At 39.4% G+C, this 26,310-nt stretch overlaps 3 protein-coding genes and 1 long non-coding RNA gene across 7 annotated transcripts in view; 2 read left to right on the top strand and 2 right to left on the bottom strand.

The window, feature by feature from the left end:
• Positions 1–13,778, bottom strand: part of rps6ka5 (ribosomal protein S6 kinase, polypeptide 5) — a 35,771-nt gene extending 21,993 nt beyond the window's left edge. The window contains exons 1-5 of one of the 2 annotated variants that reach the window (XM_034674442.1): positions 13,679–13,778; positions 1,310–1,381; positions 948–1,166; positions 611–726; positions 384–485 (exon numbers count right to left, since the gene is read on the bottom strand). In XM_034674442.1, coding sequence (XP_034530333.1) covers positions 384–485; positions 611–726; positions 948–1,104 — 375 coding nt within the window. In that variant the 5' untranslated portion in view covers positions 1,105–1,166; positions 1,310–1,381; positions 13,679–13,778. Of the gene's footprint in view, positions 1–383; positions 486–610; positions 727–947; positions 1,167–1,309; positions 1,382–5,321; positions 5,635–13,678 lie in introns of those variants that run through there. The other variant, XM_034674441.1, reaches the window with a different exon arrangement.
• hadhab (hydroxyacyl-CoA dehydrogenase trifunctional multienzyme complex subunit alpha b) lies at positions 9,332–18,032 on the top strand. The gene is made up of 20 exons (XM_034674443.1): positions 9,332–9,514; positions 11,062–11,103; positions 11,216–11,286; positions 11,378–11,511; positions 11,671–11,809; positions 11,912–12,031; positions 12,365–12,467; positions 12,618–12,740; positions 12,827–12,945; positions 13,551–13,607; positions 13,701–13,810; positions 14,013–14,147; positions 14,272–14,443; positions 14,542–14,628; positions 14,716–14,856; positions 14,987–15,055; positions 15,844–16,039; positions 16,145–16,259; positions 16,473–16,618; positions 17,166–18,032. The coding sequence occupies exons 1-20, from the start codon at positions 9,448–9,450 to the stop codon at positions 17,309–17,311; spliced, it is 2,292 nt and encodes a 763-aa protein (XP_034530334.1). The 5' UTR covers positions 9,332–9,447; the 3' UTR covers positions 17,312–18,032.
• Positions 18,033–18,201: 169 nt separating this feature from the next.
• On the top strand, positions 18,202–26,210 carry kif3cb (kinesin family member 3Cb). Its single transcript, XM_034674445.1, has 8 exons — positions 18,202–19,873; positions 19,956–20,057; positions 20,788–20,910; positions 21,235–21,353; positions 21,839–21,955; positions 22,878–22,992; positions 24,278–24,456; positions 24,958–26,210. Exons 1-8 carry the CDS (start codon positions 18,470–18,472, stop codon positions 25,088–25,090), a joined length of 2,292 nt encoding a protein of 763 aa, XP_034530336.1. The 5' UTR covers positions 18,202–18,469; the 3' UTR covers positions 25,091–26,210.
• The window catches only part of LOC117805865, a 128,392-nt gene continuing 123,870 nt past the window's right edge, over positions 21,789–26,310 (bottom strand). For 2 of the 3 annotated variants that reach the window (XR_004629541.1, XR_004629547.1), the window contains 3 exons: positions 24,353–24,453; positions 23,241–23,275; positions 21,789–23,109 (listed from right to left, as the gene is read on the bottom strand). This is a non-coding gene — a long non-coding RNA (uncharacterized LOC117805865). The remainder of the gene's footprint in view (positions 23,110–23,240; positions 23,276–24,352; positions 24,454–26,310) is intronic. The other variant, XR_004629542.1, reaches the window with a different exon arrangement.

The raw sequence follows: 26,310 nt of genomic DNA, 5'->3' as shown, positions 1-26,310 counted from the left end.
ATCATTTGGAAATAGTGTTGTCAAATTGTCAGCATCAGGAAAACAATGGTCATTAAATTTGGTTTAAATTTCAGATCTGTGTACGGAAGTCAGTCTTTTCTTTCTTGTGTTTTAAACTGAGGTTTTCCACTTCACAGATTATTCAACATTTGTTCCTGAGATGATTTTTCTCACACACAATAACTCCTTTCTTTTTTAGCTCTGACAGAGAAAAGTGCGCCCAAGTAGAAGCCAAATGTTACAAAAAATAGATCATTGATAAAATCGTTTCTTGAGGACTTGAAGGAAAAACAGTAAAAGCCAGCTTTGGTTCTTTCTTCTTTTGAATACGATCAGCTGAGCAGTTTGACATATGCGCAACATATTTTTGAGGTATACTGCACCTGATCAAATTCTTTACTGAGGCCAAAGTCTGTGAGAACGATATGACCGCTTGAATCCAGTAGAATATTCTCAAGTTTCAGGTCACGATAGACGATTCCAAGCTGCAGAAAGAGAATGACAGGGGGGGAATTAAGACACAAAAGCATGTAAACAGCAAAGAACACCTCAGAACAAACGAAAGGTCATGATTGTGTTGAATATGTTGAACGTCAAAGGTGGGGGTTACCTGGTGTAGATGCTCTAGTGCCAACACAATCTCTCCACTGTACAAGGCTACTTCTTGCTCCTTAAATCGCACCCTCTGCACCAAATGTGTGAAAAGCTCCCCGCCATTTACATAATCTGTGATAGAAAATGTAATACGTGTCAAGGTTAATCCAAAATAATGTAAAGTGGTTACATTCACTCTGCAGGGAAGGGCGCAAGCTGAAATTAAAGAATATACTCATCTTGTGAAAATCCTAAGATAATCATTAACCCTTTCTTTTTCTTGAATAAACACATCACAGACCCAAGGCAATCTGCAGGGGCCTGAGTGCCAGATCCCCATAAAATATCCTCACCCAGAATGAGGTGCAGCTTGGTATCCGTCTGGAAGGCGTAGTGAAGTGTGACAAGGAATGGAGACTGCCGGATGTGCTCCAGCACTTGCCGCTCTGTCCGTGTGTGTTCCGCAGTCTTTGCCTTCTGCACAATTGTCGCCTTCTTCAAAACCTTCATGGCATACAGCTTCCCTGCATCATGACCGCTCACTTTCCTCACCAGGAACACTTTGCCGTATGCTGGCGGTTAGAATAAACAGAGACAGAGGGCAAAGTTCAGTGCAGAGCAGAGCAGCACAAATGACTGGAATACTTTGCATTCCAGAAAAATACAACTGGCACCCAGCTTTAAAATACAAGATGTGTTCAAGACTTTTACCCACCTCCTGTGCCCAGCACCTTCAACAGCTCAAAGTTTTCAATGCCCACTCTCTCCACGTGGCCCGTCAGGTTGGCTGAAGGCAGAGCATAAATCAAACATTATCATTCAAGTATCACATAATGATCTAATTTACAAAACAAAACAAATGTGTCTGGAAATATGAAAGGCCTCGGAAAATAAACAAACATCATTTTCCAGTACATTTCTAGTAATCAGAGAAACACATGTATTCCCTGAAGTTGGTATGTGAAAGCATGCTGTCACAATATCAAAGAGAAGCTCGGCCTAAAAAAAACCAACAACAACAACATATTTTCCACATGAAGTATTTTTCCACTGGGGCTGATCTGGCACACATTGATGAGTTATATTCATATTCACTGCCCAACGGCCCAACTGCTGTGGCTGCTGCATTTTAAATCTCCTACCTTACAAAGTTGGTACCATATGAGCAACTCACTCCAGAATGAATGTGACCTTAACCATTTACGACTGCACTCATAATGACAAAATACAAAGTAATAACACTGATTTGAGCATGCTCAAAGTGCAGCCTGTATTCAGAACATGATGTTCTAGTTAATTCATAATTACGACCACCTTTAATCACTGTCTTTCTCTAAAGTATAACTAAGTGCATCTAAATGAAAAGAGGTGAAGAGGTGGTTTAGAAACCAGATGAAATTACCGCACAAGCCTGTATCTAAAAAACAACACATACTGTTGTTCTCATTGTTATTCATCCAGCTGATGAAGCCAAGTTGTAAATACATTGTCAGTCAGTGAGCTCTTTTAAATCCCTTCTTAAAACATACTTTATCGCAGAGCCTTCCCGGAATTATCTGAATTTTATTTGACCTTATTTTATTTTAACCGTTTAAAGAAATATATTTTAAAAGAATTGTATTCCTTTAGAGTTCTTTTAAGGGAATTGTATGTCTTAAAATGTGTTTTATTTCTTTCTTTATCTTGACTTGTGTGTTTTTATGATCTGCCTGTTTTATTTTGCTGCCCATGTAAAGCACTTTATAACTTGTTTTTTGAAAAATGATTATTATATTGGTGAACTGCTCAGCTCTTTAAAACCGTCATTGACAAAATCTGAGGACTTTGCATCCTCACCAGAAGGCACCTTACCTTGCATCACCTTCCAGAGCTCTCCATGCTTTTTGTTTTGTAACTGGTGCCCACATTATTAATTATGTATGCTTGCATTTCATTTGGTTCAAAGAGACTCTCAGCCTTGATGCTTTGAAGCTAATCGAGTCAAAAAGGGTGGAGGAAAGGGCTTTACACTGGAGCATCAGCGATGCAAAACACTGGACCAGTTAGGACAGTCTGGGCGGTGATTAAATGAGGCCAGCAACAGCAGGCTGCTATCACTGGACACCTCTCAATGGTGAAGGTGTAACTGTGCATATGTGTAAAAGTACTGCTGCTATCATACATGCATAATCAGTAAACATCTTCCATGTAAACAAAGGTAGAAAAAGTGACTTCTTTACTGTCTCTCAAAAATGCAACAACATCAGCAAATCTGTCGTGCAACTGTAAACACACTTGCTGCATTTACCAGGAAAAGATCATTATTTCCCATCAAAGATCCTCTATAAATTCAGCCCACACTGTCAGTAACTCCTCGTGTCTTTCCAAATCACAGTGCTCCGGCTGACTGAGCACGGCACGCTCTGAGACATGCATGTCCATTGTAGTGAACGCATTCCTTCTGTCTCGCACTCTGAAAATAGGCTACTGAGCAATTAAAACGGCTGATTTAATCCTTTCCGCTGCTTTTCCTGTTACACACGAGAAGAAATAGCACAACTATTAGGCACTTAAGACTGCGTACTGCATTGTTTCAAAAACAACAACACTGCTGTCCTTTACATTTAAGGTCAAGAGGTTCAGATTGCATAACACCCTTGTCGAGCTCGCCCTGCCAAGGCCAAGTCTGATTTTGATGTTTATTAATAGTCTGAGAGAAGAGTCCAGCCTGATGATGTCCTGCTGCAAAATGTGTGTTTCTTTTTACCTGAAAGGTCTGTATTAATAATAAAAAATCTAAATGATCATTAATCACAATAATTTGGTAAATTTTCTGGTTGATTAAACTTAAAAACCCGTCTATACGGCATAATTATAACTAACAATTATTCATTGGAACAGAAAATAATCAGTCTGCCGTACAGCAACAGAACAATGACTGATTGAGTTTCAAGCATCTAAAGAGTGATGCTTTATGACACGTTCTTAATGAAAAGTCTCCACTTTTTTACTGCTGATTTGACAACTTTGAAAAGGACACTGTGATGAGCAGTTTCTAAAACTTTGACATGTTGACGACTGATCGACTGATCCTTGAAATGGGTGGCAGATTAATCTGTCTCAAGAGTAATCATCTGTTGTAGCGTTGGTGAGATGCCAAAGCAGGGGTCTAAAGTAGAGTTAAGTTTAACAAAAGAACGAGTGACAACTAGATTGACTGCATATTTAGGGCAGGGCAGTAAATGGGGGTGCAGCATAGTCATGTTGCAGCCTGAACAGTAGCACTGTGTCATTATAAACCAGTTGCAGCTGCAGGCAGAGTGCAACTTCATTCAGCAGCCCTCTGCACTGAATTAGCTGTCTCCAAATGAACACTGTCAATGAAGGCTCAATCGTGCATTTTCAGAAGTGTAATAGGGACTGACATTCCTGTTGATCCTGTTTGAAATAGAATGGAATGGAATTTACTTTATTCATCCACCAAGGGGGAAATTCAGGTGTCTGGAGGCTCAATCGTGCATTTTCAGAAGTGTAATAGGGACTGACATTCCTGTTGATCCTGTTTGAAATAGAATGGAATGGAATTTACTTTATTCATCCACCAAGGGGGAAATTCAGGTGTCTGGCAGATAAAATTATGAAAAGTAATTCAGGTGTCCGTCAGCCCATCTCCCATTGGCTGGAGAGTTATGAAGCCTAATGGCTGCAGGATTGAATGATTTTCTGCATCTCTCAGTCCTGCAGGGCTGAGAGATGAGCCGTCCACTGCTGCTGTTTCTCTGGTCCAAAAAGAAGTTGTGAAGTGGATGATCTGTGTAATCTAGAATGACCTCTAGCTTCTTCTGTGTGCATGATCTCTCCACCACAGCCCCCAGTGAGTCCCACCTGGTTCCAATCACAGTGCCAGCTTTTTTCCACTAGTTTGTCCAGTCGCCTCACATCCTTGTGTTTTATACTGCAGCATAGAATAACACACTTGCCACCACAGACTGATAAACTGCAGATGCCTAAGGATCTGAGCCTCCTTAAGCAGAAGAGGCGGCTGTGCCCCTTCCTGTAGAGTGCATCTGTGTTAAGGTTCCAGTCCAACTTGTTGTCCAGGTGTACACCTAGATATTTGTAGGTTGGCACCACCGATATATCATGCTATATATAAGATGGTCCAGGTAACTGCTGTCTTTCAGTACCTTTCTATTATCACATCACGACCTAATAGTGCCTGATGAGAACTGTTGATGTGGTTGCACACTTTTGTAGGGTGCAGGGAGAAGCTAATTGTCAATGACAGCACTGCAGCTGTGTGATGACTAGGGCCCTAACATATGCAGCCAGTGACAGTGACAGGAAAACCATCACATTAAGTGATAACTCAGGGTGGAAATAATGGAGTAAAGTTGCACAATAATCTCTGTCAGGGGTCTCATTTGTCTGTAGTTGCACGTTCACTGTTAGCTGTAGCTAATGTTATTACCTGGGCTGAGCACGGTTTGCTAACGTGAGTAAAATGGTTAGGTAACGTTAGTTTGCGTGAGTTAGCAGAAGCCTCACAGGTAATGTCATTCCGGTAACGCCTTCCTGTGCCATTTTTGGACTTAAGTAACATTAAGGTTCTTGTTTGCGCACATACTAAGCACCCACAGACAGGGACAGCTGACTCTTTCAAGCTAACCAGCTAACATTTCTCCAGGGCACGTGTGTCCTAACGTTAAACGGTTCCTTAAACGGACAGCATTAAAAGTTGAACTCACCATTTTTCAGCTCGTGTTTCACAGTAAAGAGGTCACCTTCTCTGGAAGATCCCTCCATCGGGGACGGCATCGTTATTTCGTGTTCCAATTATGTTCAAAGATGCTTTCAGGCAAGGTTACGATTACCTCGCGTGCTAGTTTCCCGTGTTAACATGTAGAAATTCAACGACTAGGTTAGGCAGTGTAATTAAACGTCAACCTGACCGACGTATAAGCAGAATATTGCTACTGGACGTAGCAGTAAGCAAGCCCAGGAGGAAACACTTGCTTCTTCCAGAGAACACCACCACTACCACTACCTTCGCAACCAGACAGTCCGTCTTCTCTGATTGGAGTTGCTATGTCAAAATCTGACAGCTGATTGGGTAGTTTCACAGTGACGACACATGATCCCGCCTCTATCAAAATATTTGTGCTGCCTTCAAATGCCCCTCGTACGCGCGAATGTCAAAGGTCAGAAGTGTAAACATTAAAGTGGAATCAATAACAACATACAGCCAAATTCAGAGCAGAATTAAAATGATCAAGTAGTTGTTCATCTGTGGGTTTTATTTGTAACAGAAAATAATCTGAAAAGTTATATCAGTGGTAATGCTGGGACAGTAGAGGGGAGTTACTTTGCTCAAGTGTTAAGTTTTAAGTAGAATTTTGTAGAATTTGGGTTCTATTAGTGTACCTCAAGGAAAGTATATATATCATTTTTTAATTGCAGTGGTGGACAAAGTACACAGCTTCATTACTTAAGTCAAAGTATAGATACCCCAGGTCAAATATTACTGCAATACAAGTGAAAGTTGCCCTGTCCGATTATTACTTGAGTTAAATTACTGAAGTACTTGCTTTTATTATTCAAAGTACACAACATTGTATTTTCACAATACATAAATGCAGTCAAGACTACATAGGAGTACATTCGGTTACATCATGTTTATCTAGAAAACATTACTTGAAATCTCTAGAAACTATACCATGGAATAAAAACAGCAACTAAGTTACTCCAAGCACAGACAACTTAGTTTAAAATGTTTATCTGGAATGAAACAAACGTTACGTAGCTCAACACGCTTTCTCTGAATTTTTGTATGAAACAGGGAGAACATTTCAAATGATACGTATCATTCTTCATTTCAAAAACCTCTAACACGGGCTGAAGATATGACCATGGGTGCTCAGATGGAGAATTATAGCCATCATTACCACCTCTAAATGAACTGCCTGATCTGAGGGTATAATAATAATGATAATAATAATAATAATAATGATGATGATGATGATGATGATGATGATGATGATGATGATGATAATAATAATAATAATAATAATAATAATAACAATAACAATAATAATAAATAATCTAATATAATAGCACTCACTGCCTTGTATGATGTCGCTTATTCCACTGTCATGGTACCAGTAGTTCTAGAAAAGAATGGACATACAACTAAGGGCACACACGTTTTAGGCCTACTGAGTTTATTGGCTTTCTGGACATGCATTTACATGTATTTATAATTTAGGGGAGCATCTCGTTTTGCCTCATGAAAAGTATCAAGTGGTATGAAACTGCATTTTAATGGTCAGGAAGTACAGAATGTCTCGGAAATGATCAGTTCCTGTTACTTCCCCTAAATCAGGAAATTAAGATGGTTAGAAATTCACAACCTCAAGTGGTTTGGCTTTTCTCCTCATTTGTGTTTATATTTCAAACCACAGTGAGATGTATTCATTTAACACAGTTTTATGGGGGCTGACCTACTACAGAAAGAATGCATTATGTCACAAAGTGCTGCTGGTGATGAATAGCTACATGAATAGAGGAAGAGGAGCATTTCCATAAATCTAAACTAATCCATTTTCATCTTGAAGCCTGTGGTAAACTTCAGAGTGACTAAATCAATTACTGTGCACTGTGTGAATACGGATTTGAATCATTTTCCCCAAAAGAGGCAGATGGAGTCAATGTAGTTCACCAATTTGTACAGAAGGTGTCATCTTTGTGCTGTGATCAAGGTGTGATAAAGGAAGGAAGTTTCACAACCAGCACAGGCCCTTTGAAGACTGCTGATAATTTTGTGATATGATGATCATTTATGTTGCTTGATTTTGTTTTTGACAGAAAATCCCTTCAAATCCAAACTGGGGATCTTTGAAAACTTTTGCAAAGATGTGCTCAAATTTCATTGATAACAAAAAAGGAAAATGTCAACAGAGGGATTAATACAATTGAAGACTTATTCTATGTATATGAACAAATTAAAAACTACTAAACAAATGAAAATCTACATATATTATATGTTTTAGATAAGGGTTAGAGAACATAAAGTACAAAACCATTCATTCAAGATATCACCACACATGCTGAGCTAAACACATATTTATGATACAAACAATGATACTAATAAATAATTCTAATCTTTGCCCTGAAGAACAGCATGATGATTTTAAATACATTTTTCAATCAATCAATCAATCAATCAATCACTCAATCAATCAATCAATCAATCAATCAATCAATCAATCAATCAATCAATCAAACTTTATTTATATAGCACCTTTCATACAAGTCAAATGCAACCCAAAGTGCTTTACAGCAGTTGAAAACAAGAAAGAAGCAGAAATAAAATAATGGCAAGACATATTAAAAAATAATTTTAAAAATGGATTTAAAAATAGAGACTAATGCACACCAACAACAATAAAATATGTGTAATTAAAATAAGTTAAAGCGTCAAATTAAAATTAAGATTATGAATAGTTAAAATAAATGAATAAAAAAAGGGGTAAGAATAAGAGTTCAAAATAAAATTAAGACTAAAAATGAAAATAAAACTGAGTAGATACATTAAAATAAATAAATGAATGAATAAATAAATAAAAATAAAATAAGCAGTTAAAATTAGTAAAATAATAAAGCAACATTTAAATCAATATAACAGTAAAAAGTAAGTAATACAATTGTTGAACCTTACATAAAAGCCAGACTGAATAAATACGTTTTTAGTTTACGTTTAAAAGTCTCAATATCTTTTGCACCCCTTCTCCCCAGTAGATGGTAACCATTAGCTAAACTCATGCCCAAGAGCTAAATCAGATTTGAGTTAAACAGAAAAGAAAAATCTAAGTTCCCTTAAACGTACAGCTGAGGGGTGTTTACATTTCATTGTACAAATAGTACAGTCCTCCTCTTTCCTCCTGTGATTACCTGTCACAGTCTCCAAACTGATTTCTGCTTCCTCCTTGTGGTGGCACACTGCTAATGCTTCCATTCAGTCTAGAAAACATTCACATTGAAAGTGTGCAATGTACATAAATTTGAAATTGGAGATACATCTCACATTTTTCAAAACAAATGCACAAGCACCGGCTGGAGGGCTCTCTGTTTTTAGGCCCCTAAGCTGTGGAACTCCCTGCCTCTGGCCATTAAAACGGCGAGCTCTCTGGATGTTTTTAAAAGTAAACTTAAGACTTACTTTTTAATCTAGCTTTTAGTTCGGAGTAATTTATTTTAGCCCTGGACTGCATTATTACTTTTTTATTATTATTTGAGTCATTGCTTTAACATTTGTTTATCTCATTTCATTATTTATGTATCTATTTTATTCCCTGTATTCATCTGATCTTGTCAATGCTAGCCTATTTGTAACTTTTCTTTCCGGTATTACTTATTTAATTAAATTTTACTGTATTGATTTTATTTTAAAGTATTTTATTTACAATCATGCCTTTTATAATTTTACCCTTGCTGTTGTTTTCTGTATCTATGTTATTCTGTGAAGCACTTTGGTCTGCATGTTTTTATCATATGAAGTATAAATAAAGTTGAGTTGAATAAATATAAACAATACGGAGTATTTCTGACGTTTGTTATATTTCTATATCAGGAAGTGTGGAAATGAGAGAAGCTTGTCCAACCCAACGTCCAATCAGCTGCGACTTCGTCTGACTCAGCCAATCATGGATGAGTATTTCTATTGACAGCCAATAGGCTTCTGTTTCGATTGAATCGCTTTTCAGGATGAGACTCAGCCGCATGACTCGCGTTGAAAATGATAGTAGCTTACTTTGACAGCGAGCTAAGTTAGCTAGCTTGAGTTCACACCACTGCTGACTGACCTCCTCTCCCAAGATGGCTGGTGTTCAAGCCCTAGGTGTTCTTTCCAGATTGACATCAAGGAGATACACTCTCTATACAGGTACAGGCATAATAGATGTGGTGTTTGTATTTCACAGAATAGAAGCGAGGTGAATGGTAATGAATAAACGGGATTTGCTCTCTGCCCTAGATGTCTAATTAGCTTGTTAGATTAGCTGTTAGCTCCGAAGGACGTTCTGCAGAAATGTGTTTGGACTTCCTGCTTAATGGTCATTTAGCTTTCTTATCAAACAAACATGAAAATGAATTTTAATCTGAAATATTCTCTAAATAAGTACATTTGAAGTCCCTGCTGCTGTTAGAAAACTTTGATGGGAATGTTGCTAACGAGCTAACAGACTGGCAGCTACAGAACCCCACAAGTCCATGGAGCTCTGCTTCAAATCAAAAGCTTAAAGTGAAATGTTTGACAGTACATTTGACTGAAACCTGTCTGCGTGACACAGGTTACGAAGACCCTTGCTTTGGAGTCGGAATCGTGTTGGTCTCTGTTGCCTCTGTGTGTATGAATGGCAGACAGGGAATCTAGGTGAAGGGTCATTTTCCACTGGATTGCACACCATGACTGAGACAATCTGAGGTCATGGCAATATTATGTGAACACCACCTAAACATTTTATCTGTGTGCTTATATATGTCATTATTCAATTATAGTACACTATGTACAATATGGAGATTGAGGGTCAGGCAGCTCAGCACTGTGCATGAGGTTTAGTGTCTTAAAATTGGGGGGGGAGATATGATGTTATAAAGACATGTAGAGATGGGATTTATGGCTTTTCATTGTTATATTTATTTATTTTTTATAAGTCAACCTGGGGTAACTCGTTTTTATCAAGGAAACAGTCACTGGTAGCAGTGATAAGATAAGATCTAAATCAGAATAATTCAAACTTACATATCCCACCAATATATATACTCTATTGGTGGGAATTATTCTGAAATATTGATTATAATTTCATTGGGCATTGTAAACATTCTATAACATGAGACCATATCCCCATGCTTCCACAGTGAGATCACTATTTTGAATTTTACCTCACCTAAAAAACTTTGTGGCACTATAAAAACTACGCAGGCTACAGATAACCTCTATGCAAAACAACTTTACTGTAAAATGTTCCACACAAGAACATTTTAACAATACAGGAAAATATATATATATATAAATAAATAAAAGTACATCTAGAATAAAAATTAGAACATTATAAAAATGTGAATGCAAAATTGTACTACCCCACCTGGTGTTTCTACACCTAAACTACTTTACAAACAGGAGCTCAGCTTCCTGACTCAAATCCACATCAAAACAATGTAAACAATAACAAAGTGTACACAATAAGTGTGAACAAAAGACTCATGGGGCACAGTGACACGTGAAGGCAGCGTGGGCAATCTGCATATAAAAACTGCTCCCAAATGAACGGCTTGCAACTGCGAATCGGTTCTCACTGTTCACTTAAAAGAACCGTTCAAAAGACTGACTCATTCGCGAATGTCACATCTCTAGCATGAGGTTTTGTTTCTTAAAATTGGAGGGAGAGATGATGTAATAATGACATGCCTTCTGTGACTGTCCTTTTTCAGGCAATAACTTCCGCACCTTCTCAGTAGCTCCAGCAATGCAAGGTAACTCTAACACCACTGCAGATCATGTAAATAGTTTCTGGGCAAATATAGGTCACCAGGTTCAGCAGCTCAATCATTTTCTCATTGTACATTATATTCCGTCTATTTTTAGCACGGACCCATGTGAACTATGAAGTCAAGGACGATGTTGCTGTGGTGCGGATGAACGACCCAACCTCCAAGGTGGGAGATAATAATAAAAATGAAAGGAATCGTTTTTCACTCATGAATTATGCAGATGTTATTTAACACCAATGGTTGCTGTTTTTTCCAGGTCAACACACTGTCCATCCAAATGCAAAATGAGCTGTCAGATGTAATGAACGAAATTTGGGCAAACAATGCAGTTCAAAGCGCCGTCCTCATCTCCTCGAAGCCTGGATGCTTTGTTGCAGGAGCCGATATCAAGTAAGAGAAATCTCATTTAATCCACTGCTTCTTGAATTTTGAAATGTGTGGGTTTGACTTTTAGAATAACCTTTTGATGAACTCTGAATTTACTGTAAAAGCTGCTATACTTTATTCCCTTGAATTCTTTCAATATTTATGCTCTACGTCTGTTTCCAGTATGATCGCGTCCTGCAACAGTGCAGAGGAGGTCACCAAACTCAGTCAGGAGGGTCAGAAGATGTTTGACCTGATAGAGAAATCTCCCAAGCCTGTTGTTGCTGCAATCAACGGCTCTTGCTTGGGCGGAGGCTTGGAGGTAAGAGAACATTCTTTAATTTCATACTCAACTCTTGTGGAGGTTTTTGACTTGCATGTTTGATAACACAGTGTTATCTAATTGGCTCATTTTGCATTTCAGTTTGCCATCGCCTGTCAGTACAGAATTGCAACAAAGAGCAAGAAGACAGTTCTTGGCACTCCTGAAGTGATGCTGGGTCTTTTACCGGGAGCTGGTGGCACTCAGAGACTCCCTAAAATGGTTGGTACTCAGATTATATTCCACATATTTCCAATGTAGCTTGAAGGTCGAATTTGTCCACATTATTAGCGTACAAATTCAGGATGATACAAATGTACTGCAAGGATATGTCATTGTATCTCTGTCTGGATGAAACTTGACACAGAATAATCTCATAATTGGTTTAGGATGTTTACCTTCACCGCTGACGCCCTGCTAACAGATTACGCCCCCCTGCCAATCATGTCTTGTTTTTAACTACCCTGTTTTTCAAAGCATATGATATGACAATAAGAAGACCGTTAACCATGACATGAAAAAAACGGTTCACTCATGCTTTTAAAATAATTTTAGGTTGGACTTCCCAGTGCCTTTGACATGATGCTGACGGGGAGAAACATCCGGGCTGATAAAGCCAAAAAGATGGGGCTTGTCGACCAGCTGATTGACCCTCTGGGTAAGATACTTCTCCTCTCAAGTTCAACCTTTTTTTTAATATCGCTATGTTGCAATCTTTAGTTAGTAAATAACCACTCAATGAAAACTGTATGAAGCAAGAGTATTTGAACTGGCATCAGTAGATCTATTTTTTGTGTTTGTATAACAGGACCCGGGCTGAAGAGTCCAGAGGACAGGACAATTGAATACCTGGAGGAAATTGCCATCGAATGTGCAAAAGGGATTGTAAATAAGAAGATCAATCTCCACAAAGAGAAAGGCACCATGCAGAGTAAGTTGTGGGACGTTTATGCAACATTTGGTTTGGACTTTACACAAACATGTTCTGTGTTAATTACTTCATGTTCTTCTCCACAGAAATTCAGGACTACATCATGGGCATTGAGTTTGTCCGGAATCAAATTTACAAAACTGTCCACGGCAAAGTGATGAAACAGAGTAAGGGACTTTATCCAGCACCACTAAAGATAATTGAAGTAAGTAACTACGCCTACCTAAGCATTAGTCTGTTGTAAAAAGTCACATACAGTATGTTAGGACACTTTTTTTTTTCTTTTTAGAATTAATTTAAATGTAACTTATTTTTATTATTTTATTTTATTTTGTATCTTGTGTGATTTGTTTAAAGTATTGACAACTTATTTAGTGCCACTTGTTGGCAATACTACAGTTTTACTAATAAAGAGAATGTAGTAATAAAGTGTAAAAAAAAAGAAAAAAAAAAAGGTGTGTTACGTCAGGTATGTTAGGTATGGAGAGAAATTGAGGGTTTGCCTCTTAAATTCCTGGTCAGTTTTAGTAAAATGAGTCAAACCAGTTTGCAACATTTATTGTTGCATTGTATCTGCTCAGCGTTGTAAACAGTGCTGATGTGACTATATAAATGACTGAAACCAGTTGAGCCTATTGGTAATCAATTCAGGTTTCATCGATTGCTCCTAAAAATTCTAAATATTAATTGGCTACATCTAGTCAATTATGGATGACTGATTCGATCACCTGTTTTCTCTGCTTTGTTAATCATGGTTGCATATTTCTGTCTGTCTTGTGTTTAACATTACTTTTATTATTTCCCTCCCAGTGTGTGAAGACTGGAGTGGAACAAGGCCCCACTGCAGGATTCCTGGCAGAGTCTCAGGTATGGTTTTTTCATTTTCATCATCAGCAGATTTATCTTAAACAGATGTACGTTGTGTGCGTGAACCTCACCTGATTAAACCTTTTTTCACAGAATTTTGGCAAGTTGGCGAAAACTTCAGAATCGGGGGCCCTGATTGGTCTCTACCACGGCCAAGTTGCATGCAAGAAGAACCGCTTTGGAGCTCCTGAAAAAGATGTAAAGTAAGTGTGTTGCAAACTGTTAACACATCTTTCTGCAATGCACATTCCAAACCAGTTCTGTGGTCAAATACTTGATCAGGACTAAGAACAAAAATACTCCCGACACAGTCTAAGGATCAGTCACTCTATTGTCTACTTTTTCCTGTTCTCTCTTGCTTTTTTAAGGTAGTAAATAAAGAGTCTGTCTTTTGTTTATTGCTAGGACTCTTGCCATCTTGGGAGCAGGTCTGATGGGGGCAGGTATCGCTCAAGTATCTGTGGACAAAGGTATGCACACAGTCCTGAAGGACACAACTTTGCCTGGGCTGGCCAGGGGAGAGCAGCAGGTTTATAAGGGGTGAGTTCTCATACCAGGGAAATGAAAGTTGTTATTTTTTATGATGACAGAATACCTTTACACTTTGCCATTAGTAAGAAATGTGATATTGAAAATAATGTTTTTTAACTCTTCTTTAAAATAGACTGAACGACAAAACCAAAAAGAAGAACATCACAAGCTTTCAGAGAGACTCCATACTGTCAAACATGACTGGGCAGCTGGACTACAGCGGCTTTGAGAAGGCTGACATGGTTATTGAAGCTGTGTTTGAGGACATCAACATCAAGCATGCAGTCCTGAAGGAGGTGGAGGCTGTAAGTGTGACTTCAACAAAACAAAACACAGATGCTGCTCTCACTTTGTCATCCACATCAGTCCACTGAGCTCTCATCTCACCAACATTTATCTGCAGGTGGTTTCCCCTCACTGCATATTTGCCAGCAACACATCTGCCCTGCCCATCAAGGACATCGCAGCTGCCAGCAAGAGGCCAGACAAGGTTAGTGTTTAGGGGTCTTGTGGTTTTAAAGTGCCTTTGAATGAAATAAATTAACGTAAGTTTAATCATTTCTCATTTTTATTTCAGGTGATTGGAATGCACTACTTCTCTCCAGTGGACAAGATGCAGCTCCTGGAGATTATAACCACTGATCAGACGTCAAAGGACACCACAGCCGCTGCTGTGGCTGTCGGCCTCAAGCAGGGCAAAGTCATCATTGTTGTTGGGGTGAGGTTTAGCATCATTAGAAAGAAAATGACCAGACAAATAGTGAAGTGGGTTACAGCAATTATGCAAAACATGTTGTTGCACTTTTATCAAATAGTGCTTCTCTTTTAAATCTTTTGTTTTGTTGCAGGATGGTCCTGGGTTCTACACGACAAGGTGCCTGGCCCCCATGTTGGCTGAAGCAGTACGAGTACTTCAGGTTAGTAATATCACTTCAATAGAAAATGCAGCTGTGAACTTGACGCTTATTATTGTAACTCTAGATTTGTAATTAGCTGTAGCCATTAGTGGAGAATTTAAGACCTAAGACAGAGTCAGCTCTCTTGTGCAAAGCCTGTGTGGTGGGTATTATTGTTCAATGGGTTGAAGAAGTAAACAATCAAAAGGCATGATAAACTTCCTCCTTACTCTCAACACTGAACACTTTCTCCACACATTACAAGGCAAAGAAGCAGAATGATAAAATAGGAGTGATGAATAACTTATGATACAAGAAAACGAAGAAGGTGGTGGCAAGGCATAATGAAAGGTTTATAGCCTTAGCCTTTAATGCTAATGCGAGTATTATCGCTGTGGTGTTAATATTGTTGTATAAAGGCATCCATAAAACTTATATCCATATTTTCTACTTTGGATTTCATTAAATAGCTATTTATAATTTAATATATTTTTGTGTTTATTTTATTATTGATATCAAGTATTGCTTTTGTGTGAGTCAATTTAGTGTTTTTTTAAATTAATTTTTGATATTTAAACATTATTTTGTTGGAGGCGAATAAGCTCTGAGTTTTCTGTCCCTGCGCTGTTTATTATTCATCTTTGTTCTTTTTTTTAACATTATGCAAATAAATAAACAAACAAACAAACAATAAAAAAAAGTTTATAGCCTATTACAACGAAGGCCTAAATTGAAAAGTACCCAGGATCTCAGTCTAATCCATAAAGACCACTTAAACATATTATAAATGTGTCTATTAACACTTACAGGAAGGAGTTGACCCCAAGAAGTTAGACGCACTCACCACAGGCTTCGGGTTCCCTGTGGGTGCAGCCACGCTGGCCGATGAAGTCGGTATTGACGTCGCCGCTCACGTAGCAGAAGACCTTGGCAAAGCTTTTGGCTCACGCTTTGGTGGAGGGAATGTGGAGGTCCTGAAGACGATGGTGGACATGGGATTCAAGGGTATGAATACTGGAGGATTTATTTCCCTGATTTAGGGAGATATAGTTTTCAGATTTGAGTATAAGTTTTATAAAATGTTGATTTTTGTTGTTTTCTGTCCTCAAGGACGCAAGTCAGGAAAGGGTTGCTATGTGTACCAGCCTGGTCTCAAGACGAAGGATGTAAACCCAGACATCGGAGAAATCCTGGAGAAATACAAGATGACACCAAATCCTGCCGTGTAAGTTCACACTGAAGAGATGTAGAGGCAGTGATGCAGTAATTGAAATCATTCTGTGCACTTTTATAAAATGATTGTTACTGCAAGCGTAAAACACATGCTGTTGACCTACTCATGACATTACTAAGAAGAACTTTCAAAAAAGATGTGTCTTTAAGCCTTAGTAAATTGTTACATTTTACTGATGTTCCTACTTGTGCATCTAATTTGCAGTTCGTCAGACTCCGATGTGCAGTACAGACTGGTGTCTCGATTCGTCAACGAGGCCGTGCTGTGTTTGCAGGAAGGCATTCTGAACAGCCCGCTGGAAGGAGACATTGGTGCCGTGTTTGGTCTGGGATTCCCTCCCTGCCTTGGAGGTCAGAGTTCAAACTCAGTCTTACTCACATGCTCATGCTCTCAGGCTGAATCCTCTGACTGTGAGGAGAGAGCATAACCTCTCTGAAGGGATTCCTTTTGTTCTGTGTTTCATGTGAAAGCTAAAAGTCCAGAGGTGATAGTCACAAAGCATCTTAGAAAGAAAAAAGGACCCATTGGACCAATTTATCTTTTTATCTCTGTCTGGTTTTATTCAGTTCAGTAACTCAGCTGACGGCAGTCTAAATCAGGATTTACTGTCTCATTAAGCCAACTTAGAGATGAGAAGATCAGACTAAGCCAATTTCTTTGAGACACAGACCAAACACAGTCGGCTACTGATCAAATGAGTTCACTCTGAAGTAAACAGACATCTTGTGACAGAATGGAGACTTTTTATTGCTAATATTAAACGTTTTAAACTGCAAAAAACAAAAACAAAGGAGCTCTTTGCGGCATGTTTAACTATTAGAAAACAAATGTGGAAATACATTTAGATATATATCTGATGTTACCATGTGCCTGACATATGCTCATCATTTCTTCCAGGACCTTTCCGTTTCGTGGACAGCTTCGGTGCCGACAAGCTGGTGGAGAAGATGAGACAGTTTGAAGCCGTCTATGGGAATCAGTTCACTCCATGCCAACTTCTACTGGATCACGCAAGTGATCCCAGCAAGAAATTTCACAAGTGACCGAGCCGCCATGTGTGCCAGTAGCAGCTCTATGTAGAGACTCCAGCCTCCCACTAAAATGTGCCTAACATTTATATTAGGAGTGGGGGCAAACTCAATGTAAACTCCATCAGTGTCAAGTTTATTAGGTACAACTAGCTAAAAACCAAAACAGTCTAATATAAAAGCTCTGAGTTGATCCTGCCTACACAAAGATTGTAGCTGTTTTGGAGGTGTTTCTTCATACTCTGGTTGAGGTAATTTCAGGTACTGCTAAGCTGTATTATGATATAATTTATAAAGAGAGGGCTATATTGAGATGCTCGCCTAAACCTGCTGTAGGTTGAAAAAGCCTAAACGACAGCTGAACATTAAAGCCTCAAAGGATAGGTTTGCTTAAAGACTGCATTAGTTTTAGATGGTTGTACCTCTTAATAACACGAAAACTGAGTGTGTTATATCAGCAAAAAACAGATGATGGGGTTTTTTTGTACTTTAACATTATTGATTTAAGTGATGATGTAAAAAACAAAGGGGCAGTTGGAGGCTAGTAATTCACACATTGCGGATGTAAAGATACTCTAGAGGCAGAAGAGTTAAAATGTGTTCCATCTTGCAGAAATAATACTTCATTATTAATGAATGTCTACCAGTGTCTTTCTTTTTTTGTACATTTGGAGCCTGGTTGAAACAACAATGATGTAAATGTGAAGCCTGGAATAAATTTTGTTATTGAATCAAACCATGTCTTTTCCTTGAAGGTGCGTTCACGTGCTGATTGGAGGCTACTTTGCAACGATTACACAATTAGATCATATCAGTGTACCATGAGAACATTAGCTGAAATCTAATTCGCTGCTTGGGTCACATGACTGGTTTCCATTGTCCGCAGCAGAGCAGGGTGTGTGCTGAGGGGAGGCAGTGTGGGCCGGGCCGGGGGCTTGGTGGGTGTTTTTCTCCAGCAGCATCCTCTACATATCTTGTGACATCGCGTTTTCTCACTGAGAGATGCTCAGGGCGGAGACCATGCTGCGTTCAAGGGGATGAAGAGAGCGGAGGATGAAAGTAGGTGAAATAGAAACTGCTGCTGCACCTGCGCGGCGTGGAAAAATCTGGAGACCCCGCCCGATGAAATTGGCTTTCCAACGTGGGAAATATGCTGTGTAATCTCTGACCAGGATGTCTAAAGGCAAACACTGCGAGGCGGTGAGGGTGGTGGTCCGCTGCCGCCCTTTGAGCAGAAAAGAGGAGGCGACAGAGAATGAAAACATCTTGGATTTAGATGACAGACTGGGCCAGATCACCATCCGGAACCCGAAGGCACCACCTGATGAGCCTATGAAAGTGTTCACGTTTGATTCCGTCTACGGCTGGGAGTCAAAACAAAGCGATATTTATGACGATGCTGTGAGACCACTCGTGGAGTCCGTGATCCAGGGCTTCAACGGGACCATATTTGCGTATGGGCAGACCGGGACAGGTAAAACACACACCATGCAGGGAGGGGTTTCAAACGACCCAGACTTGAGGGGAGTGATTCCAAACTCCTTCCACCACATTTTCACTCAAATATCCAGGACTCAGAATCAAAAATACCTGGTGAGGTCATCCTACCTGGAGATCTACCAGGAGGAAATCAGAGATCTGCTGTGCAAAGACAACAACAAGAAACTAGGGCTCAAAGAGAACTCAGACTTTGGTGTGTACGTCAAGGATCTTTCCTCTGTTGTGACGAAGAACGCCACAGAGATTGAACATGTCATGAATTTAGGGAACCAGTCCCGGTCTGTGGGGTTCACCAACATGAATGAACGCAGCTCTCGGTCTCATGCAATCTTTGTGATCACCGTGGAGTGCAGTGAAGTGGGTCCAGATGGCGAGGACCACATCCGGGTGGGGAAGCTGAACATGGTTGACCTGGCTGGAAGTGAGCGCCAAAGCAAGACTGGAGCAAAAGGGAAGCGCCTGAAGGAAGCAGCGAAGATAAACCTGTCCCTGTCTGCGCTTGGGAACGTCATCTCAGCCCTGGTGGATGGGAAGAGCACCCACATCCCGTACAGAGACTCCAAACTCACCCGCCTGCTCCAGGACTCCCTGGGTGGCAACGCAAAGACAGTTATGATCGCCACAGTGGGTCCATCACACAAACACTTTGATGAAACCTTAGCCACCTTAAGATACGCCAGCAGAGCCAAGAACATTAAGAACAAACCTCGGATCAACGAGGATCCCAAAGACGCCCTGCTGAGGGAGTTCCAGGAGGAGATCGCACGCCTGAAAGCTCAGCTGGAGGAGCGAGGGATGCTGGCAAAGGAGAGGAGGAGGATGAGGAGGAACAGCAAAAGACTGAGTAAAAGTCTGGCTGGTGTGGATGAGGAGATGCTGAAAGAGAGGGATGTGTGGATGCATGCAGAGGAGGAACCAGAGGTGATTTATCGCAGGAAAGAGGGGAGCGACATCCCAAAGGTTCTGACCTGTCAGGGCAGCACTGAGAAATTAAAACACCTGAATGAAAACAGGAAGAGCATCGAGGACATGCAGTGGGATCAGGACGCTCTGGAGAAGATCATAGAGAAATACAAGGTACCTCCAGTGGCTGATAAACAAAGCGCTGGTAGAATGTAAGGACTGGCATGAATAATTCATTGTGTGTTGTTGTTCACAGGCTATGGAGAGCAAACTGCTGGTTGGAGGAAAAACAATAATTGATCACACCAATGAACAGCAGAAAATGCTGGAGCTGAAGAGGCAGGAAATTGCAGAGCAGGTTTGTAGAAACAATGACGGGTAAACAAAGACTTTCTGATGGATTTCCCAAAATAGCGATGATATGACACATTTCTCTTCTGGATACAGGCTCAGATATCAAGTATTGTTTGAGGATGAGTACCCCTACAATGCTAGTTCAAGTAAAAAAATGCACAAAATGCTTGAAGAGCAGTGATTACTCACACTCTCGACCAACACCACACAGTTGTGGTTTGTTACCCACACAGTAATCTTCAAGATGCATGATATCCTTGGTCATGTATTGTTTTTTTTGCATTTACTGGTATTTTTGACCACATTTTAGGTAGTATAAACATAGGAACCTCTACTTTTGTGTCACTTTTCAATTTATTAAGTTCAACCACAGACTAAACTTCACATGGAGCCTCTCTGTGAACTCCCAAAACAAGATCATCTGATAGCAGACTGACTACCAATGATTTTAATTTCTGTCAGTGTCAGATTTAACGTCATGAGAGTAGATCAAAAGAGCTTACATTTTCCTGCTTTAGTTTTAAAGTAAGTGTCATGCTTCTAAGGCATTAAGAAGGAGGAGATTCTCCTTCTGTCTGTACAGAGCAGGGTCAGCAAAGAAACAAGACATCCCTTTTTTCCAAGAGGCTGCAAATATCAAGACAGTTTTAATTAAGTAGATGCTGTGAAAATGACCTTTATTTTTTAAGGGTGTGCCGTTTGTGAAGCTGGATGCTGTGTCTGATTATTCGCAGATTCGACGAGAGAGAGAGATCCAGCAGGTGATGATGCTGCAGGACGAGGAGACGTTAGAAATGAGGGAGACGTTCTCCTCCCTGCAGCAGGAGGTGGAAATGAAGACAAAGAAGCTGAAGAGGGTGAGATGACTCATCACGGATGTGTCCCAATGACATTATAATAACAGCGATGAGACATAATTGAATCTATCTTTTTTGTAATGGGTTTAGTTTCACGAGAGACATCCCAAGGAGATGTAACACTGTCAGATTTATGTTAACCTCACTGAACTCTAACTTCCTGGTATTTAGGAATAATTACATTTTTCATTTCTGGTTTATTTGTTTCCTGAGCAAACACTTCAGTGTGAGGTCTTTGCTTTGAGCCACTGTGTGTGTGTTTTATGTTCATATCTTGTCTAGCACAGCTTTAGCTCCACAAGTAATTTGTTTTCTCGTGTCCAGTTGTACACCAAACTACAGCTGGTGAGAGCAGAGATAAAAGACGTCATCGATGAACACGTCACAACCAGACAGGAGCTGGAACAGACACAGACTGAGCTCACCAGAGAGCTCAAGTACAAGTAAGTACATAAACAGCAGCTTGTTTTTATTACCCTATTAATATGCATGAATACAATCAATGTGTACACAAATTAATGTTTGTTTAAGAGACATGATATTGTATTAATAGAAGGTTTAAAATATATTAAAAAGATTATTTTTTGGCTTGAATGCTTTTATTTAAAGATAGGGCTGTGTATAGAGTAGGAAACTGGGAAGAGAGAGTGGGGAATGACATACAGCAAAGAGCAGAGGTTAGGAATCGAACCCAACGTGCCTACTTTGAGGACTACTCCCTCCGTGCATGGAGCGTGCGATCCAATCCTAAGTTATCTGGCATCCAGAGTGATGACAAAGTGAACGTTGCTGTGCTGTTGTTGTATTACTTGATAACATAAGTACTGGTCCATTATCATAAAAGCAGTAATACATAATAATACCACACTTTCTTCCTCTTTCACATGAAAAGACTCAGACTTGAGCTGACTTTTATTTCGTGTTGCAGATATCTCCTGATTGAGAACTTTATCCCTCCTGGGGAAAAGAACAAGATAATGCACAGGTTGCACTTTGACAGTGAGGAGGATCAGTGGAGACTCCACCCAGTTCTTCCATCAGAGAGGTCAGTTCACTGGAGCACATGTGGCATTAAGTACTCCACTCTGTGAGATCATTGCTGCATGATTATCAATGCAACTGGGCAAGTGGCTCATTTTTTTTACTCAGTGTTTGAGGAAAGTTGATATTTATCCACAACTGTAAGTAACATCAGATACATTACCTCCCACCGCCCCTTTAAACAACAAAATATAACAACTCCTTATGCTACTTTTTCAAAACGTTTTTGTTATTGTCATTATTAGGGCCTAACTTTCTGACTACACTCTGAGCTGTAGAGTAATATTAAAAAAACATTACTTTGTTATAACTGGTGAAACTTTAACTCTGCTGCTGCTATATTGTTCTTTTGACCTCCACGTGATACACCTGAATGCACCTGCACAATCATTCTCTGTATAACTAATTTAGGCTGGTTTAAAGTCAGAGGCTATAACAAAATGAAAAACTGATTAGCCTTCAGTGAAAGTAATAGATTGTATTACAGTGCCTCCTTTTGCAGAAGTATTTTTAAAGCATCTGTCATATTACTCTCATGGCCACAGTGTTTTATTGGTGTCATTTTTGGCACGACCACTAGGAGTCGCCAAACTCAGAATATTTTATATTAGAGACAGGGGAGCTGCAAAACAACCTAACCATACATGTAATAGATCCTTTCTGCATTCTGCATGGCCAAGAAACAGGTCTCTTTATATGATACAGAACCTGACACCCAAACTAACAAGACTCCCTCTTGTTAGTCTTAACTAACAAGCAGGGTGAAAAGAAGATGGCACAGGGGAGATAATGAGAGAGACTTGCCAGGTTGGAGCTGCACAGTTGAGCATACAAGGAGAACTTTGGGTTCCTGGAGTTCTCTATCAACAGTTAAACCTCGTCTTACACTGAATCTAAACCCTCCTTTTCTCATGTCCTTATCTTAGTGCACCCACTCAGGTCAGGAGGAGGCCTCTCTCAGCTGTGGGATACAAGAGGCCAATCAGCCAATATGCACAGATGGCTGTTGCCTCAGCAACTGGGGCCCCGTCAAGATACCAGGTGAGTGTGGCTCGGACATTCAGGAGGACAGTTGGCAGGAGTGCAGCAGAGATGAGATGCAAAATTTTGGTCTCAGGCACCCTTATTTGCATGTTCACATCCTTCCTCCTTCACATTCTGGAATACGGAGATGGTTGTAGTCATGGAAACCATTCACAGTTTAAACTGTGGCATCTTACACTTTCGAACCATCAATGTTAAATCTCAAAGTACACACTGTACATTATCAAATAAAAGCCAGCACTTACATAACAGCTTGAATTTAAGAATAGTGGGATTCTGCCTTTAAAAAAATGAAGGTAAAAGTTTGTTACCTGGACTGTACTACTTCACAGACAGTAATGACATCATCACTAGAACATGATTCAGATTATCTGCATTTATACAGCATTGCTTCCAACAAAACAACACTATAACTATAGTATAGTCCACACTGTGTAGCTTTGAGTTTAATCTTTACATTAAACTCACATTTTTGTGCTTCATTTTTAGGATTCTATTTCTTGCTGATTTTCTACAATAAAAGCTCTCAAAAGTTAACTATTAGAAAATAAATCTATGAGTTTTAAACCTCCTGTTATGTTTGTTTCTTGCGATGGTCTTCTTTAATTTCACACAGATCATGGTTCAATGAGAATAATTCACTCGTTTTCATGAAAATAAGTGTTAAAACTGTTTTTAATTTACATTGGAAAGACCTTAATATAAATACAATAGTTTTACGTTACTTAGATTTCTGGGGTTTTTTTTAATTATAGTTTTTTAATTATAGTTTTTTTTATGAAGTGATGTTGATAAATTAACAGGAGACACCTCTTCTGTCACATGCTGCCCAGATTTTGATGCTGTATTAAGCTGGCTTGGGAGGCATATATTGCCTAAAAAGAAAGGAAGGAACCTCTGAATGCCTCTAGCCTTTCATCCACTGTGACATTAGGGTCTGGGTTATAGAGTAGTGGAAGTTGCTGTAGCCACTTGTCCCTCACTGTCCCAATGGCTGCCAGCTTGTTTCTATTTGATCCCAGCCCCTGCAGTCAAATGGTTAAGTGTCCTTGGGCAAGGCATTTTCATTTTATATGTTATTTAAGCTAATTAAGCCAAGCAGAAGAAGCTTCATAGCCAAAAAATACTTTTAACATTTTTTTTCAGGTTTTTGAACTTTAAAATTGGTCAATTTGACCCGAAACATAACAGGAGGGTTAATATGGTTAATAAGACGTCTTACTAAATGTCACTTTCATATGTAATAGGGCTGTTATAACCACATCTTTGATTTATTTTACAGGCTGAGAATATTATGCTGTTGGAGTTGGACATGTCCCCACCAACCATGTTCACACTGAACCTTAATGGCGCTCACCTGGAGAGAGCCTTTTCTCCCAGGCTGATGAGAGATCTTCTGGTAACCGTTCCCATCAGAGAGAGGGGCTCTGAGTCGCCACGGGTCAGGAAATCCAAGTCCTGGTGAGAGTAAACACACACACAAAAGAAGATATCTTATATTCCTTTCCGAGGGGCATCAACTCAGAATAAGACTTTGCTGTAGGAGTAACGTTATGTCACTGTCATTAGCTGTTTTAATGTGTAACTTTACAGGTTAATTTAGTAGTTTAGTTTTGGAAATACAGCTACAGATCAACTAGTTAAAGGTGTTTTTAATGGGGCCAGGCTGTTTATTTATTAAAAGATGGACAGCTGTTTAGTAAAAGTAATCAAAACACTTTACAAGTGAGTTTGCATGTTAGTTCCTCTTTAGCTACAAACCACAATTTCTCTTTTATGTTCACCAGTTTCCACAAATAACCTTTTTCACTTGTCAGCCATATACAGACTTTATAATCTATCAAACCTCAGCACTTGATAATATAATACTATTTATTATATCGTTATTACAACAGAAATAAAACAGAAAACCTCCTAACTAACTATTATTTTGTTGTTATACATTGTTTTAATGGTCTCCAGGTATCAAGCACCACAAGCAGCATCCGTCACATCATCCTCATCAGCCACCAATCTGGCATCAGGCTCTCAGAGACAAAGACCATCCTCTGCTGCCTATCTTCCACATGGAGATCCAGTTCAGACAAGCCCCTAACTTGTGTCAACACAACTGTACAAATTGCTGGCTTTAGTTTCAGTAGGCAGAAGGTGTCCAGATTGCTGGGGCACCTGGTGGGAATGGGAATCTTCTGCCTTGATTTAAAATGATCTCACAGCATTTACATTTTTATCTATTTATTCAAAAATGAGCAAGCATGTATTTAATGTAAGTGGAACAAAAGCATTGTTTTTGCTTACTGTTGCCTAGAAACTATGTAGTTTCTTGTGGCTTATGTCAGTCTCAAAGAATAGCACAGCAAAAACCTCGATCTTCTTAAACCAGGTTTGACATACTGTTAATTATCTGCAGGATCTTTGCAGATCCCATTTTTATTCCACTCCCTTTTTTTTTGAAGCAACACTTGATCACCTATTTTCTAAGAAATAAGAAGCCTGTAGATTGTATTCACTCGTTGCCAAAACATTGGAGGATGATTTGGGGTATCTGAGAACCCTAACCACTTCTAGGGTCATCCTGGTTTAGCCTGTATGCTTGATGAATAGTTGTGCTAATGTACTTTTGAGTAGGGTTGCAAAATTCCGGGAATTTTCAAAGTTGGAAACTTTCCATGGGAATTATCTGGAATTTATGGGAATAAACGAGAATGAACCAGGAATTTACTAAATTGAAGGTTGGCTCTTAATAGGGAACTTAAATAAAGTTGGTGGAAATATATTTTAGCATAATCCTGACTAAAACAACCAGATTTCATGCAAGTACAGTTGAATACCTATGCTATTCCTCAATCACATGCACAGATTATTTCTATTTTGGATGGATGTGTGCTTATAACAAAACAAATATTTATGCTTGGATATGATACCTTTCCATTAAATTACCCTCAATTCCCAGTTAATTCCCATACATTTCCAGATATTTCCATACATTTCCATAATCCCATGGAAAGTTTCCAATTTGGAATATTTCCAAAATCCCCCAGTTTAACTTCCCGGAAATTTACCGGAAATGTTCCACCCCTTTGCAACCCTAATTGTGAGCCCAAAGTGTGGAGAAAGCTTGCAATGCACTTTTGATTAGCTGCCTTATTTTTCATAGTTGTGAAATCGCGCAAAGTCCATTTGCTTACACATGAAAATAAAGTGAGTCAAACGATCCTGAAGTGCTTCTATATTCCTCCTCAGTGCTGTGGTTCTGTTGCGGTGTCCTGCAGCTGACAGTTTTATAATCATGTGTGTGAAAGTTGATGCCTTTGA

The sequence above is a fragment of the Notolabrus celidotus genome, chromosome 22, assembly GCF_009762535.1.
Source record: "Notolabrus celidotus isolate fNotCel1 chromosome 22, fNotCel1.pri, whole genome shotgun sequence".
Classification (NCBI taxonomy): domain Eukaryota; kingdom Metazoa; phylum Chordata; class Actinopteri; order Labriformes; family Labridae; genus Notolabrus; species Notolabrus celidotus.
The sequence above is the reverse complement of the archived record's forward strand: the minus strand, read 5'-3'. Positions and strand labels throughout refer to the sequence as shown.